The 21318-nt window shown below is 42.8% G+C and overlaps 1 protein-coding gene across 8 annotated transcripts in view; it reads left to right on the forward strand.

The window, feature by feature from the left end:
- Positions 1 to 21318, forward strand: part of DIP2A (disco interacting protein 2 homolog A) — a 130436-nt gene that overhangs the window by 27841 nt on the left and 81277 nt on the right. For all 8 annotated transcript variants that reach the window (XR_007516237.1, XR_007516238.1, XR_007516239.1 and 5 more), the window contains exons 2-3: positions 5632 to 5703; positions 11657 to 11776. Coding sequence is in view for 5 of the 8 variants with exons in the window: in XM_049875085.1 (XP_049731042.1) it covers positions 5632 to 5703; positions 11657 to 11776 (192 nt within the window). In the remaining 3 variants the exon portion in view is untranslated. The remainder of the gene's footprint in view (positions 1 to 5631; positions 5704 to 11656; positions 11777 to 21318) is intronic.

Genomic DNA, 21318 nt, shown 5'->3' on the forward strand with positions numbered 1-21318 from the left:
TAGGTTATGTGCCCCTGCTGGAGTATAACCTCCTGCTGTCGAGTTGGTCCCTACTTACAGTGACCCTACAGGATAGAGTAGTGCCCCATAGGGTTGTCAAGGCTGTAATCTTCACAGAAGCAGACTGCCGCTGTCACGGAGTGACTGGTGGGTTCGAACCACTGACCTCCCAGTTAGCAGCCAAACACTTCACTGGACCACCAGGACTCCATTTGTTAGACCAGGGACATATTAAAATGGATCATTCGATTTCTGTATGCAGCCTCTTTGTTAGGGCAAACCTGGTAGTATTAACTTGGAGGTAAGTCAGGGAAGCAGATGCTTTTATTCCTCATAGCATAGCCAGATTAAAGTTTGTTTTTTGTGCTGGTGGCCCCCTAGATATCAGGCCCTAATCCCTGGAATTTATGAATGTTATTTTATATGGTAAAGTTTTGCAAAGGTGATTAAGTATCTTTTGAGATGAAAAGATTGTCCTGGATTATCTGGATGGGCCCCAAATGCCATCACAATTGTCCTTATAATAGAGGCAGAGAGAGACTATACACACGCAGAAGGATGCACTGTGCCCATGGAGGCAGAGATTGGAATGATGCAGCCACAAGTCAGGGCATGCTGATAGCAACCAGAAGCTGGAAGAGAGTAGGGCTCCCACGGAGCCCTCAGGTAGAGCATAGCCCTGCTGACCCCTTGATTTCAGCTCACTGAAGCTAAATTTGGACTTCTGGCCTCCAAAACTGTGAGAAAATAAATTCTGTTGGTTTAGGGCACCAAGTTTGTGGTAATTTGTTAACAGCAGCCACGGGAAACTTATACAGATTTTGTGCTGAAGTGGAATGCTGCCATAACAACCTACAAATGTGGAAGTGGCTTTAGAATTAGATAATGGGCAGAGGCTGGAAAAATTTGAGAAGCAGTATTAAAAAAACCTAGATTACCTTGGACAGATTTTTGGTAGAAATATGAATGTTAAAGGTGCTTCTGCTCAGAAGGAAATGAGAAACATGCTACTGAAAACTAGAGAAAGAGTAGGCCTTGTTACATAGTTGCAGAACAGTTAGCTCAATTGTGTAGGACTACAGTTGTTTGAGTGACTTGGCGGCAACGGGAAAAAAAAGGAAACACATAAAAACAAGTTGTTAGGACAGCTATTTGGGGCCCTTTATAATTCCATGATTTGGAAATTGACTTTTCCATTCCTGCATAAAAGATTGTTGGAATTTTGATAGGGATTGCATTGCCTGGAATCTTGTAGATAACTTTGAGTAGCTTTGACATCTTAACAATATTAAGTTTTCCAATCTGTGAACATGAGATGTCTTTCCGTTTATTTAGGTCTTCAGTTTCTTCCAGCAAGGTTTTATAGCTTTCAGTGTACAGATCTTTCCCCGTCTTGGTTAAATTTATTCTTAGGTGTTTTATTCTTTTAGATATTATCGTAAATTGAATTGTTTTCTTATTTTCCTTTTTGGATTGTTCATTGCTCGTGTATAGGAGCACAACTGATTTTTGTGTGTTGATCGTGTACCCTGCAACTTTGCTGAATTTTTCTATTAGCTCCTAGTAGTTTTCTTGTAGATTCTTTAGGTTTTTCTATGTATAGGATCATGCCATCTGTTCTCCGAGATAGTTTTATTGCTTCCTTTCCAATTTGGTCTAATTTTTCTATCTGGAACGTTCAGTACAATGTTGAATAGCAGTGATGACAGCAGGCATCCTTGTCTTGTTCCTGATTTTAGGGGGAAAGCATTCAGTCTTTGACCATCCATATGTTCTTAATTATAAATGATTATATGATTAGTCTAAAAATTTAAACAGTGCAGAAGTTACGAAGTAAAAAATGAAATCTGTCCCAGACTCCCACCCTGAGCAAATAAATAAACCACTCCCCAGGGTAACCAATATTAATAATTTGTTGTTCATTCCTCCAGACGTTTTCTGCACATATATAAATATACATACTTATGTATCTGTGTAAACATATATATGTATATGTGCATATATATGTATACACACAGAGAGAATGTGCGCTTTATTTAGTTTTTACCAGAATGGGATTATTCTGTATATTATTTGTCAACTTTCCCTTTTTACTCAGTAGCATATCATGAATCCTTGTGTCATTCACCCAACCCCCCCCCTTCCAGGTTATTTTTAGCACTGACAGTATTTCATAGTAAAGATGTGTGGCAGCATATTTACTTCACCTTTATTTTTTGGCAGGCATTTAGATTGTCTCCAGTCATTTGCTCTTATGTATAATGTGCATCACACATCCTTGTTCCTGTGACCTTGAGGGCTTGTTGAATACTTTTGAGAATGGGTTTTTAGAAGTTATGTTGAGTCAGGGGCGTGGTGATATTGCTCGGGATTTTGCATCCGTAATCCTAAATGTGACTGGTCTGTGGCAGTGAGGGTCAACCCCAGCCACACATCGTACCCCTACCTGGAGTCAGGAAGAACGGCTCCCTGCCCACAGACCCACTGGAGAAGCATGTCCTGAGGGTGGAGCCAGGCGGCTCAGCCAGGGGAGAGCTGTACCCAGTGCAAGGTTTCCTCGGTGGAGTCAGGGTTACAGTAATTCTGTGCAGTGGGTTGAGGAGTTTAGGAGCTCCATGCTGTTTGTCTCTTGAGTGTTTACATTTCATTTTTATCTAAGAGTATATTGTATTTGGGGTCAGAAAACTTGGATTTCAGTCCCTTCTTTACTAGAATACTAGCTTTGTGTCCGAATCCATTTCAGAACTCTGCCTTGCTCTCTGTATGGTTGGAAGCATTGCATTTCATGGCATGTGATGTGAGCTGGATGAAACACGTGAAAGTGCAGTAGCTGGTTACACATGAAAACAGAATAGCTGGTTATATTCAGTTAGTTCAGTGGAAAAAATCAGGTAGGTGGCTTTTGGGATGTCATGGTCTTCAAACAGGGACTCGTTACATTTCATTTTTTAATTTTCAATCCTATTTGGGTACCTTTACTATCTAAACATTCTCTTGAAATGGGAACATAAGAAGGAACTATTTCTAGGAAATACTTAATTTTTAAATACCCTAGAAAATCAACTGCTCTGCTTTTAAATAGGGGTTTATCAGTTTCAGTTTAGTGTAGCAATATTTAGTTTTGATTTAAATTGTGTTAATTACTTATTTTCATATATTCCAGAGGAAACAATTCTTAGTAGAGCTTGCTTTACAAAATAGGTGTGTTTTAAAGTTGTGTGCATGTTCATCAATTGGTCTCAACCCACCTGGAGCAAAGGAGAATGAAGAACACCAAGAGACAGAAAGGACCACATAAATCAGAGGCTACATCAGCCTGAGACTGGAAGAACTAGAACCGATAACTGCTTTGACAGGGAACATGACAGAGAATCCCTGGTGGAGCAGGAGTACAGTGGGATGCAGACCTCAAATTCTCATAAAAAGACCAGACTTAATGGTCTGACTGAGACTAGAGGGACCTTGGAGGTCGTGGTCCCCAGACCTTCTCTTAGCCCAAGACTGGAACCATTCCTGAAGCCAACTGTTCAGACAGGGATTGGACTGGACTGTAAGACAGAGAATGATACTGGTGAAAAAAAGCTTCTTGGCTCAAGTAGACACCTGAGACTATGTGGGCAGCTCCTCCCCGGAGGGGATATGAGAAGGCAGAGGGGAACAGAAGCTGGCTGAATGGACATGGGGAATTCAGAATGGAGAGGAGTGTGCTGTCTCATTAGGGGGAGAGCAGCTAGGAGTACATAGCAACATGTATATAAATTTTTATATGAGAGACCAACTTAATTTGTAAATTTTCACTTAAAGCACAATAAAAAAAAAGTGCACATGCTGAAATTTTATAAGCAGAATTGCCCTGTCACATGATGGATCTGACCAGGTGTGCTGCGGGAGGGAGTGTCTGTGAGTGGCAGTGAGCAGGTAAAGGGAGGACGATGAACCCAAGGGCACCTGGCGGTCAGAGCAGTGGATTAGGTGTGCTCACTGCATCGCGTGGATGGATCGGTGTAAAAATGAGTGCTTAGGGCAAAAATAGGCAATAGAATGAGATTTATAGCGTAATACCATTCTAATAAACTAAAATTACATGGGCGTAAAGCAGTATACATTTTCAGAGCATATTAAAATTAAAAGACACATTAAACACAGTAGTTGCCTGTGGTGGTGAGTAGGGTGATAGGAATACGATGAGGACAATGGGAACACATAAATAGAGGATAAAATAAGACAGGGAAGGTTTTGTGGGGAGGGCTGACTGTTAAGTTAGTTTTAAAGCAGAGGCTGTATGTAGGGGCAGCGCTGCTTCAGCCCTAGAGGGAGGGCTTTGTGGCTGTATGGCCTGGACGGAGAACAGCTCCCTCACTTGGTCTCACAGGACTTGGTGCTTCTCTGGCCTCAGGCTCTTCTGTAGGATGGCGTATTAATGCCTACGCAGAGACTTTCAGTGCAGGGTTACAGGAGGTGTCAGACACTCAAATGTGCCAGTCTTTCAGGACACAGCAAATCCTACAATCAAGAATTTAGCTGAAGGAAATACTTGGTTAAACACTCAGTAAAGGACAGCAGCTCTTTTTACAAGAACAGTTTAATTGCCTTTTTTCCATAATAGGGAACAGCTGTGAACCAGGGTACCTGGCCTTGAATCTTTTGATTTCCATTAGCTTTACAGCTCTGTTTGTTTACGGGGGGAAGGGTGCTTACAAAACACTGAAAGATTCCTACTGAAGATCCTTCACCTAGAGAACAAACTAGTAACACGAGGGAAAAGTGTAATATACGTTTCCGTCTAAATAAAGTCTTCAAAATATCAGCGATCTGCTGTGAGCACTCAAAGTTCTGTCTAGGAAATCAGATTGTGTGCTTGGAAGGTAAGTGCCTCTGTGAGGATGCTTTTCCTACCTTGGTCCTAGGTGGTTTGATTTCTTTGTAGGCTTTTCCACATATTTTATCTGTTACAGTTTATGAAAACAGCAGTCCTTTTTCCTGAGTCATCACACAGGGACACCCCTCTGCCAGGGTGCTCCCTTCCCACTGTCCTCACACCAACACTCTGCACCTGGCATAGGTACCACCTCCAGGGCATCTGGGGAAAATGCAGATTTGGAGTCTGTTGGCTTGGGTGTAGCCTCAGAGGCCGCCTTTCTGACAGGCTCCCGGGGGACGCTGATCACAGCTTTTTTAGTTGAAGTATAATTGATGCACCACAAAATTCACCTTTTTTGTGTACGGTTCTGTGAGCCGTTCACAAATGCATAAAGCCGTGTAACCATCACCACAATCAAGATAGTACATTTCCATCGTTCCCAAAATTCCCTCGTTTCTCTTTGGAGTCAGCCCTTTCCTCACCCCAGGCCCTAGCAACCACTGACCTGTTTTCTGTTCCAGTAGTTTTTGTTTTTGCCTTTTCAAGAGTGTCATGTAAACTGAATCCAGTATGTAGCCTGGCTTCTGTCCCGATTGTTGTGTGTATCAGTAGTTTGTTCCTTTCTTATTGCTGAGTAGTATTCTGCAATACAGATACATCATAGTTTGTACAGTCCTCAGTTGAAGGTCATAAGGTTGTTTTCAGTTCTTTGAGATTAAACATTTTAGAACTTTAAAAGAAATTTAATTCATTTTTCATTGTTGTTTTAGGTGACATCACTCAAAAAGGATATGAAAAGAAAAGGGCAAAGCTGCTAGCACGTTACATACCACTTATTCAAGGTAAGGCCAGCACACTCAAGTATCCTAAAAATTGTGTTCTTTTACAAAATCGATTAAAATTTTGACTTTAGAGTTTAACAAGCTTAAGCAGTGGTATATGATTCATGTTTTATTAAGAAGAACCAGGCAATAATGTGTCTGATATTAAATAATAAATTTCAAAGGTATAGATTGTAATTTACAGCTCTGACTTGGTACAGATCTCATTGCCCACAGGATTTGTTTTATTTTTATGGTTATAGAACAGCCCACCACATTCCCTTACCAAGGCCAGGAGAAATACTGTAAAGATGTCAGTTCCTCCCACCCTAGCTTGGTGTGTAGATTCAAAACATATGTCATTTCAACAGACTTTTTTTTAAACTTAGCCAGTTAATTCTAAACTTTATATCCAAATATAAAAGGCTAAGGGGTCTAAAGTATTCTCAAAAAAGAAGAATGTGGTAGGAAGCTTTGCCCTACCAGGACAAGACAACTTATTTAAAGCTATAGTCATTCTAGGGTGTTTTTGGCATGGGGGCAGACCGCTGGACTGGCAGAGTGAACCACGAGCCCAGATGCAGACGCACATGTGTGGAGACAGCATGGGGTGGCTGTGGCTGGCAGATCGTCATGCCGCTGCAGCCGCTCAGCCCCATGGAAAGCTCACCGCACTGGACGCAGAAATCAGCTCCAGGTGTATTCAAGGCCTCTGTGAAATGGGAAAACTGTAGAGCCTTTACAAGATCATATGGGAAGTTTCCCACAGTCTTGATAGAAGGAGGCTGTCTTAACTCACTAAATTGGCCACGAAGGATTTACTGTAAGATGGATAAATTGGACTACGTTAAAAGTGAGAACTCATTTTAATCAAAAGCCACCATAAAGAGACTGAAAAGACCAGCCACAGAGTCAGAGAAGATATTTGTAACCTAAATAACTGAAAAAGAACTAACATCCAGAAAACTGAAAACAGCAAAGTCCAGTAGAACTTCCTGCGACGATGGAAATGCTCTGTATCTGCATGGTCCTGTATGTGAACCGTTAGCCACATGTAGCTATTGAGCACTTGATATATGGCTGGAGAGACTGTATTTTTTATTTAATTCTGATAATTTGAATGTAAATAGAATATCCCCAACATGATTAAACAGAAAAATGGGCAAAAGACTTGAATAATTGTTTCATAAAAGAAAGTCCTGATAGCCAACAAACAAATGAAAAGACACTTACTTAACTTCAGTAGTAATCACGGAAATGCAAATGAAGTCCGCAACTCCCCACTGGGTTGTTGGAGAGAATTTGGAACAGCGGGAATGTCGAAAACTAGTGTTACCTAGTGAGGATGAGAAGGCGCACACGTGCCCAGGTGTTCTCCTTCAGTTCCTGCGTGCCCTGGAAAGACGTCTGTGCATTTGCACCTTGTGGTGATTCTGTGCACAAGATGCTCATGTGTGCCCTTGCACTGCCAAGAACTCAGGTGTCCAGCAGCAGAAGCCATCCAGTGGGATGCCACCGAGCTGCCCCCATCAGCAGGGACCAATCTCATGAACAGAGAGGAGGTAGAAAAAGCCATCACAGAGGAGTAGAGGAGTGAAAAGAACATGCCAAACTGAGCCCTGCTGTCCCGCTTTTCCTTGTGGAAGTGAGATGGGGAGGGGCCACAGGGGACTTTGAAGGCACCACAGTGTTTAATTTCTTAACCTGCAGTAACATTGGTTTTGTTGTGTAATGTTTCTTTAAACTGTATACATGTTTTATACAGCAATATATCGATCTATGATGTATTTTACAGTGGATCAACAACAAAAAATGATCGAGGAACTTCTTTATATTATACTGATAATCACCCAAAACAAAACTAAACAAAAGCAAAATTCTTAGTAAAATTGGAATTGAAGGAAACTAATAAAACGTCATAAAGCCTATTTGCCAAAATCAAAAACAGCTGTCAAACTAAACAGTCAGATACCTGGGTCATTTCCATCCCAGGCAGGGTGAGGATGGAGGCTTGCTGTCCTCCATACTTGCTCCATGTGATGCTGGTGGTCGTGGCTGATGCAGTGAGATGGGAAACAAAGCAGGGTAGACACTGCAGAGAAAAGACAGTCATCTTTAAGGTAGTGCTATTTTATACCTCAAACCCTGGTGAGAGAAGTACAAATAGAGACAGTAGTGCAAGAATCCATAGTTTTTATCTAGCAATAACCCTGTTAATGAAAAAATCACATTCATTATGGTAGTAAATTGTCAAAGGCTTACTGTTATGGATTGAGTTATGTCTCCCCAAAATATATATTGTAAATCCTAACCTGTATACCTGTGGTTATAATCCTGTTTGGGAATGGGTTGTCTTTGTTATGTTGATGAGGCAGGATTAGTGTCGGGTGCATCTTGAGTCAGTCTCTTTTGAGATATAAAAGAGATTAATTAAACAAGCAAGCAGCGCAAAGATGAGGGAAGAGAGATGCCAAGCCACATGAAGACCACCCAGGAGCAGAAGCTCAAAAAGAGACAAGTACTTTGCTCCAGAGTTGACAGAGAGAGAAAGCCTTACTCTAGAGCTGCTGCCCTGAGTTTGGACTTCTGGAGTCCTAAACTATGAGAAAATAAATTTCCGTTTGTTAAAGCCACCCATTTGTGGTATTTCTGTTATAGCAGCACTAGATTACTAAAACACTAACTAATACATTTGGCAAGAAAGACAGCGGACCTATATTAGGACCACAGAATCTATTCAAAAGAGATAATCAAGACCCTAATAAACATAGAAACATGCCAATTTCCTACATGTGAAAACTTAATATTATATAACTGGCAATCTCCAAATTAATGTGTGAACATAATCCAGTCCAGTCAGAATACCAGCAGCTGATCGTTTTTAAACCTGGGATTAGAAATAATGACCCGTTTTAAAGAGAAAAGTTCTGAGAGTAGCCGATAAATTAAAAAAAGAATGCTAGTGAGAAAGTACTTGCCTTTGAGACATTAAATAAACAAACAAACAAACAAAACCCATTGCCGTCATTGATTCTGACTCACAGCAATCCTATAGGACAGACTAGAATTACCGCATAGGGTTTCCAAAATAGGACAGACTAGAATTACTGCATAGGGTTTCCAAATCTGTAATCTTTGTGGAAGCTGACTGCCACATCTTTTTCCTGCAGAGTGGCTGGTGGGTTTGAACTGCCAACCTTTTGGTTAGCAGCTGAGCACTTAACCACTGTGCAACCAGTGCTCCCTTTGGAGACGTTACAGCTGACTGTATAGAGTTGGAAACAACTATTATATATGACTGATTATGACAGAAGTGCAACATTAGTATACAGGGTAGACGACCCAGCTAGTGGAGTAGAAGAGAGTCCAGAAATGGATTTGAGAGACTGTGAAGGGCGACAAGTCTGTTTCGTAAGTGATGCTGTCGTCTGTAGGCAAACCAGGCTGGGACCTTCTCACTCCCACCATATGTAAGCATAGACCTCAGAAGGGCTAAAGCTCTACGTATATTTTTCATTATAAAATACTACAATATATAGGAGAATTTTTTAATAACCATGGAGTGGGGATTGTCTTCATAGGCCAGATAGGAGACCTGGAGCTAGAAGAAAAAGATTGACAGACAAGGTTGACTCCCTAGAAGTATATGGAATGTGGAAGCTGCTACCCAGCTTCACCAATGCAGGTACCAGTTCAAGGAGTGTCCCTAACAAAGATATCTGCAGTCTTGTGGAAGGACTCCTTAGCTGGATAAAGGCAAAGAAAAGCAAATGCAGATGGCCAACCAACGGTAAATTATACCTAACCTCACTAGTAGACATGAAATTGCAAATTAAAGGAAACCATTTTTCTAAGCTTTTTTAGAAAAATTGGCAAAACTCTAAACTTTTTTTGTTCTATCTAGTGCTGACAAGGAAGTGGGGAAATGGCACTTTCATACATTGCTTGTGGGAGTGCGAACTGCTAAAACCTTTTTGGTATCTCCTCAGTAACTTGGTACTGGGTTCTCTGTCTCTTGAATAAATGAATCTTTCTCAAAGAAGAAAAGCACACGTATTTTGGAATTTAAGTCTGAGAATGTCCATCTACATATACATAATATTGCAACGTGTCTGCTCGTAATCCATAATACATGTGGCTCCATCGTGAACTTTAAAGTCATCTTATCCAGGCACAAAGAATGAAATGCCAGTGGTGGCACCAATCAGTACTGCCATATTTATATCTCCAGGTTTTGAAGAGCCAAGCATTGATTTCCTTTGAGGTGTTGTGATTCTCTAACGCTGCATAACTTCATGGTTTAAAACAACAGCAGCAGCATCTGCTCAGCTTAGGAATCTGCAGTCTGGGCTGGACCCAGAGGGCAGGTCGTGCCTGGAGGCCAGGCTGGCCTTGTGGAAAGGCTCCCACGCCCAGGGCTGGCCTGCCTCCGCGTGGCTCCTCCTTCTGGTGGGAGCTGAGTCGCCTTTCACAAGCAGCCTTGGGGGTTGCATGGCCACTCCTGTGCTCTACACTGTGTCCGCTTGGGCTCAAGGCAGGGGACAGACTCGGCCTGTGTGACCAGGAAGTGCTCGTGCTGGAGGGGCCTGTGGGTCAGAAATCCCTGCTGGCTGTTTTCATAGGACACTTTGAAACAAAGGCCAGTGTTAGATCATTCCTGAGGAAGCACAGCTGAAGGCTTTAAGTCTCTATTTCACATTCAGGATCCCACGACCAGTTCTCTTACGCTGTCCTCAGATTCAGCAAATCAGTAGTGAAAATACTGCCAGGGAGTTGGCTTAGTGTCCTGCATGCTTACATGCCATTACATTTCTCTCCACCTGGTGTCCCGGAGTATCTCTTTCAGGGAGCGGGATGTGAGACAGATGTGAGCCGGTGAGTTTGGGTTAGCGTGTGGAGACCAGGCAAGTGGGGACATCGATGCCTGCATCAGTCGGAGCAGAGCCAGGCGTGGAGACTAAGTGGAGGTGCTGACTGAGGCAGCAGCCTCCACTCCAGGCCATGCTGACGGGCTGTCCTCTGAGCGTCTTGTAGCACCAGCCAGCTCTGACGTTGTGGTCAGAGAGCACCCCTCGGCTCTTCTCTGCTCCTTGCTCTTTCCTGTCTGCACCGAGGGCCACCAGTGGCCCCAGGGATCAGCTAGTGGGCTGTTTCTCACTCAGAGGTTACTGAATACCACGGGCAGCCCTGGGAGTGAGTGACACAGGAAGTTCTGAATTCAGTGAAACAAGTGTAGCTCAGAAACGTGTTGTTAGAAGGCTTTCTGAGGGGAGCTGGCTGCCCGGGCAGCCGCTACTGTGTGCTGGACTGACGGCCCGACAGGAATGTGGGCTGGGGATGTGGGGCCAGGGGCTGGGAATGTAGGGCCAGGCTGATGTGGGCAGAGCGCGCTGGGGGTGGGAGATGCCCTGCTTCGGCACCCTATCCCCTTCTTACTCCGTCCCCCACAACCTCCACACACTCTAGATTCTCACCTCCTGGCTGCTGTGTGCCTTGTCCTCCCTGCGTGGACACTGGCTGCCTCCTGCTACCACTGACCAAGCTGAAGGACTGCTGCCTCCTGCTTAGACTTCAGGCCTTTCCTGAAAGGCTCCTCCAGGAAGCTCTTCTCACCTAAGCAGGACCTGTCTCAGGCCCTGGTTTGGCCATCGCCCCCTTCAGAGGGCCTCTGTGAGGAGGAGCAAAGGAGACCGTGGATGTAACACACGCCCACTTCCTCCCACACCTTCTGAAAATGAATGAAAAAGTACATGTACTTGGTCCGCAGCACTTCCAAGCCTGCCTCCAGTTTGTCGGACAGTTCTGTGCTTTCGAGAACTTCAGTCATGGTCTCAGTGGGCTTCAATCTCTGCCTTGGTGCAGCATATGTTGTGTGACAGTACAGGAGAAGTGCATGCTTTTTTACGTGGATTTTTCCATGATTGCAAAAGCAGATTGTTTACACAGATATTACACAGATGTGATTGTGTTTCAGGAGTAGACCTGTCCCTGCAAGCAGACAGCAGAACCACGGGACCCTCACAGACAGCGGCTGCCACTCCCAAACAGCCCAAGTCACGCCCCACCAATTCCCGGGACGAACGCTTCTGTTCAGGTATGTGGAGAACCACTTGGTCAGGGGTTCTTGCAGACCTAGCTTCCGACGCCTCCAGGTATCTTGTCTTCGCCAAAACGTCTGCTGAAGAATTATTTTCTCTTGAACAATGATTTACCACATAATCATATCTTCAAGAAAAAACACAACCTTCACACAACCATGTTGTTGTTGCCAGGTGCCGTCAAGTCGGTTCCGACTCATAGCGACCCCATGCACAACCAGACGAAGCACTGCCTGGTCCTGCTCCATCCTCACAATCATTATGCTTGAAATCATCGTTGCAGTCACTTGGTCCATCCACCTCGTTAGGGGTCCTGACCCTGTACCCTGCCAGCCAGGGACTGATCCCTCCTGACAACTTGTCCAAAGTGTGTAAGACGCAGTCTCGCCATCCGTGCTTCTAAGGAGCATTCTAGTTGTACTTCTGCCAAGACAGATTTGTTCGTTCTTTTGGCAGTCCATGGTATAGTCAATATTCTTCATCAACACCACAATTCAAAGGCGTCAAATCTTCTTCAGTCTTCCTTATTCATCGTCCAGCTTTCATGTGCATATGATGTGATTGAAAATACCATGGCTTGGATCAGGCACACCTTAGTCTTCAAGGTGACATCTTTGCTCTTCAACACTTTAAAGAGGCCTTTTGCAGAGATTTACCCAATGTAATGCGTTGTTTGATTTCTTGACTGCTGCTTCCATGGCTGTTGATTGTGGATCCAAGTAAAATGAAATCTTTGACAACTTCAGTCTTTTCTCCGTTTTTATCATGATGTTGTTCACTGGTCCAGTTGTGAGGATTTTTGTTTTCTTTATGTTGAGTTGTAACCCAAACTGAAGGCTGCAGTCTTTGATCTTCCTTAGTAAGTGCTTCAAGTCCTCTTCACTTTCAGCAAGCAAGGTTGTGTCATCGGCATAATGCAGGTTGTTAATGAGTCTTCCTCCAATCTTCTTCATATAGTCCAGCATCTTAGATTATTTGCTCAGCATACAGATTGAATAGGTACAGTGAAAGGATACAACACTTAAGCACACCTTTCCTGACTTTAAACCAATCAGTATCCCCTTGTTCTGTATGAACAGCTGCCTCTTGATCTGTGTAAAGGTTCCTCATGAGCACAATTAAGTGTTCTGCAATTCCCACGTGTCTGTCAGTTTGTTGAACTGTGGGTGCTTGTGTGTTGCTGTGAAGCTGGAAGCTATGCCACCAGTATTCAGATACCAGCAGGGTTACCCATGCAGGACAGGTTTCAACTGAGCTTCCAGACTAAGACAGACTGGGAAGAAGGACCCGGCAGTCTTCTTCTGAAAAGCATTATCCAGTGAAAACCTTCTGAATAGCACATAACCGTAGTCTGTTTTAATGTAACCTATAACTTGATCACCTTTTCTTAAGGGATGCTTACAGAAGCCTCTGGGAAAATCTTCCTCCCACCTTCGTTAGAATAATTTCTTTAGACATTTGTGGATATTAGTAGTTTTGTATTTAATGAGTATTAGGAATATTTGTACATTATGGAGTGATTTTACCACTAGGTATAGATGATTTGGAGTCCCTGGTGGTACAAAGGGTTAATGTACTCGTCTGCTAACTGAAAGGTTGGAGGTTCAAGCTCACACAGAGGCACTTCAGGAGAAAGGCGTGGCAATCTATTTCTGAAAAATCAGCCATTGAAAACCCTAGGAATACAGCTGTACTCTGGCACACATGGGCTTGCCGTGAGTCCATGTTGACTCAGTGGTAACTGGTTATAGATGAGTTCATATTTTTTATTTTTCTAATTTTGGAGATTTTCTTCTAATTAGATTTCAGCCACTCTGTTTGGCAGTACTCTTATCCCTCGTATTTCACTTGAATTATCGGAACACCCATTGAAAACTTTTTTTTTTAAGTATTTTCAATTGTAGATAACATTCGAGCACTCTACCTGTTCAACAGCGTTTCATAGTATGTGATTGTATATTGCCTTTATATTTACGCTTCTTTGATAAAGCCTTTTTCATAAAGAAAAAATTTCAACAGAATTTTTTTTTTAATGGCCATTTTGTTGAAAGCTGAGAACATTAAGATTTTAAATGTTATTTTAACGTAGGAGTGTAAAGAAATAATCTGAGAAATAGTGGACTGTATAATTTCTTATCAGTTTGGTATATAATTAAAAAGCTTTATCACACTAAAAATTGTTTCTTTTCTGATTATATAAATAATACATGCTTGGTGTTAAAAAATAAAACAGTACACCGAGTATAAGGACGAACGTAAAAGTCACCTGAAATCTCTGAATCCTGAGACAGCCACCATCAGCATGTCACCTAGCCCCCGTTTCTTCTGCCCTGGATGCAAATGCGTGCTTTGTGTGCGTGTGTCTGTGTGCTTCGCGTGAGTGGGATCGTGTAAAGCCCTGCCTCCCTCCCTCCTTTCCTTCCTTCCTTATTTTCCTACTTCTCCCCTGTCCTCCCCTCCCGACCATACCCACTCCCATATAAACAATGTTGAGAAACTTGTTTTTGCCCTTAGGAGCTTTACTTTAGAGTCTAATTCTTTTCTCTTTTGAATACAAATCCTTTATCATAAATACCATTGCAGATATTTTCTCCTTGCCTATGGCTTATCTGCTTTATTCTTTTTTTTTTTTTTTTTTAATTGTGCTTTAAGTGAAACTTTACATATCAGGTCAGTCTCATACAAAAATTTATATATACCTTTCTATATACTCCTAATTGCTTTCCCCCTGATGAGACAGCGCACTCCTTCCCTCCACTCTATCTTTTCATGTCCATTTGGCCAGCTTCTGACCCCCTCTGCCCTCTCATCTCCCCTCCAGACAGGAGCTGCCCACGTAGTCTCATGTGTCTACCTGATTCAAGAAGCTAGTCACTCTTCCCCAGTATCATTTTCTATCCCATAGTCCAGTCCAATCCCTGTCAGAAGAGTTGGCTTTGGGAGTGGTTCCTGTCTTGGGCTAACAGAAGGCCTGGGGACCATGACCACCAAGCCTGGTCTTTTTATGAGAATTTGGGGTCTGTATCCCCCTGCTCTCCTGCTCCCTCAGGGGTTCTCTATTGTGTTCCCTGTCGGGCGTTCGAGGAATGTAGCCGGGCACCATCTAGTTCTCCCAGTCTCAGGCTGATGTAGTCTCTGATTTATGTGGTCATTTCTGTCTCTTGGGCTCATATTTACCTTGTGTCTTTGGTATTCTTCATTCTCCTTTGGTCCAGGTGGGTTGAGACCAATTTGATGCATCTTAGATGGCCGCTTGCTAGCATTTAAGACCCCAGATGCCACTGCTTTATTCTTTTAAGGTGTCTTTCAAAGAGCAGAAGTATTTCATTTTGATAATGTCCAGTTAATCAGTTTTTAAAAATAGTGCCTTTGTTCTTGTATCTTAAGAAACCTTTGCCTAACCCAAGGTCACAAAGATTCTCCCCTGTGTTTCTATCATGTTATTGTCTAGATTTTTAATTCTGGGTTGTTTTATCTATACTTTTCTGTTTTTCTTTTCTTTGATACTACCTGTTGATTTTTCTTTTTTTAAGATAGTAATAAACTTTATTCTAAAGCATATGATCACTGGTTTCTTTTGCGGGGGTTTCTTGAGTTTGTTTCTTTTTCTTTTTCTTTTCCTTCCCTTCCCTTCCCCCCACCTTTCCTTCCCTCTATCCATGAGTCCTTGGGTGGCAATGCTGTTGATGTTTTGTATGTCTGAGAATATTTTTCTTACACCTGGCATTACTGTTGCATAATGTCAGTCAGTGTGTTTCTTGAGCCTTTGAGGTGATTTGCTTTCTCTCTAGAAACTTAGAATTGTTTTAATGTGTCTAGGTATGAATATTTCCTGATTAGTACCGTATGAACCATTTCAGTGTAAGGAGGAAAAATTTAAACACACACAGAAGTTGCCAGAATAGCGTAGTCTCCCGGACCCATTGCCCAGCTCTGTGTTTCCTCTGTCATGAGCTTTATTGTGGCTGCCCCCTCCTGCCTTCCTCTTCTGCAGCATCTGATCAGAGTAATACGTGTTTACTCCCAATACATACCTCCAAGGCAGCCAGCAAGCTTCTTGCTCTCCTCATATATGTTCCCCTTCTCCCCTCATCTTTGGTAGTTTCTTATATGTACGTCTTCAGAGTGTATAGTCATTATGCTCTGTACTCTTTTCTTTATAACCATCATCTATTAGTTCTGTAACTTAAATATATGTTTAACTTTTCACCACTAGTCCCTTCTGTTAATGTCTTCCCAGCCTCTTTGGTCTTCAGTGGACACAGCTAGGACATGTTTTTAAAGATAAAATCCTTACATGTTCATTTGATATTTTCAATTCAAGGTTTTTTCTGATAGATTGCTCAGGAGTGTTTATGCAAGTAATATTCTCTGATTTATTGAGTGTTGGTAGCAGTTTGTGACTTTTATGTTTTTATGCTTGAAAGTCAGTTTAGCTGGGTACCCTCGGCTTGTGTTTCTTTCTCCATTTTCTTCTGGCACAAAGCATTGTTGAAAAATCTGATGAAAATCTGATTTTTATGCTCTTATAAGTGACTTAAGGAGTGCTGGTGGCACACTGGTTAAAGCGCTCAGCCACTAACTGAAAGGTTGGTGGTTTGAACCCACCAGCCACCCCACAGGAGAAGGATGTGACAGTCTGCTTCCATAAAGATTTACAGCATTGAAAACCCTATGGGGTAGATCTGCTCTGTCCTTTAGGGTCACTATGAGTCAGAATCAGCTCGATGGAAGTAGGTTGGTTTTTGGTTTTTAAGTGACTTGATTGTTTTGCTTAGATTCCCAAAAGATTTTTCTTTTCTTCAAAATCTGGTACGTTTGCTGGACTATGTTTGTTAGTCGTTCTTTGTTGGTTTTCCCGGGCATGTCATATGTTCTTGGAATATATAGTTTCTAATCTTTTTTATTTCAATTATAGTTCTTACACATATTCTCTTCTATTGCTTTGGTTTCCTCCTTCAAGGCTCCCCATTTATATATGTTAGTTCTTTTCTGTCTGCCTTTGATGTTTTTCACTTTATCTTTTAATTTTAATTTTTAAAAATTCATTCTTTTTGCCTTTTATTTCTCTTAAGACATATCTGTTGTGTTGATTTACTCTTGTGTTCCTGTTGATCTGGCATATTCATTTCTGAAAATTTTTTGGCTTTTATTTCGAATGTTGTATTCATCTCTGTTGTCTGCATTTTTCTAAATCTTTGTTCTTTAATATCTTTTATCACTTTCTTAATTTGTGTTTTTAAATTTTATATATTTTGTTGTTGACAATATGCACAGCAAAACATATTCCAATTCAACTTCCTACATGTACCATTTAGTGACACTGATTACATTCTTTGAGTTGCGCAACCATTCTTACCCTCCTTTTCTGAGTTGTTCCTCCCCCATTAACATAAACTCATTGTCCCCTAAGGTTCCCATCCAATCTTTTGAGGTGCATTTGTCAATTTGATCTCATGTAGATAGTTCTTAAAAGAGCATAATGCTCAATGCTGACTTTTTTTTACCTATTAAGCTAAACTATTGTTTGGTTTTAAGAAGACTTAAGGGAATGTTTTTGGCTCAAGGTTCAAAGATTGTCTCAGGGCAATAGTTTCAGGGGTTCATCTACCCTCCATGACTCCAGAAAGTCTAGAGGCCATGAGAATTTAAAATTCTGTTCTGCATTTTCCCTATTTTGATCAGGATTCTTCTGTGTTATCTGTGATCAAAATGTTCAGTAATGATAGCTGGGAACCATCCAGTTCTTATGGTTAAAATTCTGTTCTGCATTTTCCCTATTTTGATCAGGATTCTTCTGTGTTATCTGTGATCAAAATGTTCAGTAATGATAGCTGGGAACCATCCAGTTCTTATGGTCTCATGGCAAAGGAGGCAGTTTTTAATGGAGGCAATTAGCCATGCATCCCATATCCTCCTCCTATTCCTGAGTCTCTTAGTTATCTAGTATTCCTGTAACAGAAATACCACAAGTGGATGGCTTTAACAAAAAGAAATTATTCACTCACAGTGTAAGAGACTAAAGTGTGAATTCAGGGCACCAGTTTCAGGGGAAGGCTTTCTCTCTCTTTCAGCTCCGGGGAAGGTACTTGTCATTAATCTTCTTCTGGTCTAGGGGTTTCTCAGAGCAGGGTCCCAGGATCCAAAGGACTCACTTTGCTCTTGGCTCTTCTTGCTTGGTGGTAATTGGGTCCGTCTCCCCTCTGCTTGCTTCTCTCTGCTGTATCTCAAAAGGGATTGACTCAAGATACAACCTAATTCTGTATATTCTGTTCTGCCTCAATAATATCAACAAATAGGAAAATTACATCAGATCACAAAATGGAAGACAACCACACAGTATTGGGAATCATGGCCTAGCCAAGTTGACACACATTTTCAGGGGACACAATTCAATCCATAATATTCCACCCTTTGGCCCTCCAAAATTTATGTCCTTGATGCTTGTAAAACACTTTCATCCCATCATATCATCCCAAAAGTCTTAAATCAACTCCAAATCTAAATTCCATCCTGGGGCAAAATTCCTCTTCATCTGTGAAATCTAGAATGAAAGTTAGCTGCCTCCAAAGTATGGTGGTAGAACAGACACAAGACATCTTCCCAAATGGGGGAAATTCGGAGGGAAAAAAGGAATAGTGGGCACTAAGCAAGTCAAAAACCTAGTAGAACACATGACGTTAGCTCTCAAAGCTAGAAAATAATCCTCCATTCTCTGAGACCACTTAGGCAGTGGCCCTGCCCTCCAGACTCTGGGCATTGGCCACACTCTTTGTATTCTGGGTGAAGGCCCCTTGGCTCTGGGCTTCATTCAGCTCCACCTCCCAGGCCTACTAGAACAGCAATTCTGCTACCTTAGCTTTGGGTGGCCACATTCTCCTAGTCCATCTGAATGGCGACCCTGCCCCCTCGGCCCCAGCAGGCCCCACTCTTCTGCCCGTTGGGCATGGCAGCCCTGCTCCCTCAGCTTTGGGCAGAGGACCCGGCCCTGTCCTGCTGGTACTCGTGAAAGGCAGCCCCACACTCCAGAACCAAGTAGAAGCCTAGGAGGCCATGGCCCTAACGTTTGAGACCCAGTAGGCTGTAGTTCCACCCTTTGAGACTTCAGTGGTCATGGCCATACCCTTTGAGACTGAGGCAACTCTTCTTCCTGTGCTCCTTGTCTCTTCAGCTTCTGCTTCCTGGTTCCTTGGCCTCTAGGCCCCTCGGGCCTCTTTGGCCAGCCCAGTCTCTACCCTGCTCAGGCAAGTGTTACAAAGCTCTTTAGCTCCACCAAAAAGTGCCCAGAGGCACCCTGCTCTGCCAGTAAACCTTGGCCAGAAGCCATTGAGCTATCTTGCACTGGTCTCCTGGTTCTGCTCTTGCCATTTCTCTGCTGCTGCTTCTTGCTGTCTGCACCATCTCCAGTGTTACGGCTCTCCTCACTTCCTGCTGAGCCCTCACCAGAATTGTCTTCGATGTCCATAATTCCACCGACAATCTCTTCAAGGCAATCTGGGCTTTCACTATTCCAGAAAAACCAAGCACATTGCCGTCGAATCGATTCCAACCGATGGTGACCTATAGGACAAAGTAGAACCATCCTGTAGAGTTTCCAAGGAGCAGCTGGTAGATTCAAACTGCCGACCTTTTGGTTAGCAGCCAAACGCTTAACCGCTGCACTACCAAGGCCCCTCATTTACTATTAGAAACTTTAAAAGTCTTCCAGCCTCTACCTGTTACCCAATTCCAAAACCACTTCCACATCATAGGTATCTGTTAGCGCAGCACCCCCTCTCCCGGTACCAGATTTATATCTTTGCTATCTCGTGCTGCTATAACAGAAATACCACAAGGAGATGGCGTTAACAAATAGAAATTTATTCTTTCAGAGTTTAGGAAACTAGAAGTCTGAATTCAGGGCACCAGCTTCAGGGGAAAGCTTTCTCTCTCTGTTGGCTCTGGAGGATGGTCCTTGCCATCAATCTTCCCTTGGCGTTTTCAGCACAGGGACCCTGGGTCCAGAGGATGCACTTGGCACCTGGCTGTTCTTGCTTGGTAATAACTAGGTCCCTCTCCTCTCTGCTCGATTGTTTCTTTAATATCTCAAAAGAGATTGACTCAAAATACAACCTGATCCAATAGATTATGTCCTGCCTCATTAACATAATTGCCTTTAATCCTGCCTCATTAACATCAACATGTAGGAAAATTACATCAAATCACAAAATGAGGGACCACCACACAATACTGGGAATCATAGCCTAGCCAAGTTGACATGCGTTTTTGGGGGACGCAGTTCAATCCATAACACTCTCTTCCTCTGTTGTTCCAGGTGATAGAGACCAATTGTTGTGCCTTGGACGGCCACTTGCAAACTTTTAAGACCCCAGGTACTACACAGCGAACTCGGAGGTGCAACAGAGGCGCTAAGCACATTATTAGGCCAGTTAACTGGGGTGTCCCAGGAAACTGTGACCCTGAACCTCCAAGCCAAGGACCCTAGTCCCATGAGCAGTTGGTTTGCAGTCAGCAGGTCCTCCTTGTGTTACTGTCATTGTAGCTGTGTCTGTCACGCAGCCTCTGCCAGCTCAGCTGTTCACAGGTGTGCAGCTTAGGGACAGCAGTCACAGTAGTTACTGGCTGTGCAACCAAACCCTTAATTAATGCAATTTTTCCATCACCATTAACCTCCCCTTGTCCCCCTCCCTCCTGCCCCTGGTAACCACTAATAAACTTTGGTCTCCGTATGTTTGCCTTTTCTTATCTTTTTATATAAGTCAGGTCATACAATATTTGTCCTTTTGTGATTGGCTTTTCTTGCTCAGCACAATGTCTTCAAGCTCCGTCCGTACTGTAGCATCTATCAAGACCTCCTTCCTCCTACTGGCTGAGTAGCATTCTGTTGTATGTATGTACCACATTTTGTTTATCCATTTACCTGTTGATGGGCAATTAGGTTGTTTCCACCTCTTGGCTATTGTGAATAGTACTGCAGTGAACATTGATGTACCGGTACTTCCTGAAATTTTTTGAGTGCATTTCAAAGTATGATAGCTTTTGTAGTATGTCTTTCTGATGGGACTTCATTATTTGTAGCAGTGTTATTCTGTTTCTTATTTATTTATTTATTTTTTCCATAATCAAAAGGTGTGGGATTGAGGTACGACCCCTCTTTTTTACTCTTTTTTTTTTCCAGTGGAATGTTCCTTGCACTTTTAGGATAGAGGACTGATCCCCCGTTTGTAGCTGTGTGCTTTTAGGGCTCCCTCTTTTGCTGTTTCTACAGAGTGAAAAGATACGAAGTTACGCTTTGTGAGAACTCCCTCCTCTGTTCCTCTCCCTCACTTTATTTGACTTCTCTTTCTTTTGTTGCTATTATCCCTGCCCTGCTCAATTTGGATGTTGTCCCCAGCGGTTCCTCTTCAGTGTGGGGAGCTTCATCTGGGTCATTTTGTGAGCTCCTGTGGACCTTGCCTGCACCCAGGAGTTGGAGAGTGCACGTCCACCCAGCTGCACCTGCCACTCTCACACCAGCCACCACCCTGTCCAGTGAGTG

The sequence above is a fragment of the Elephas maximus genome, chromosome 2, assembly GCF_024166365.1.
Source record: "Elephas maximus indicus isolate mEleMax1 chromosome 2, mEleMax1 primary haplotype, whole genome shotgun sequence".
Lineage (NCBI taxonomy): Eukaryota > Metazoa > Chordata > Mammalia > Proboscidea > Elephantidae > Elephas > Elephas maximus.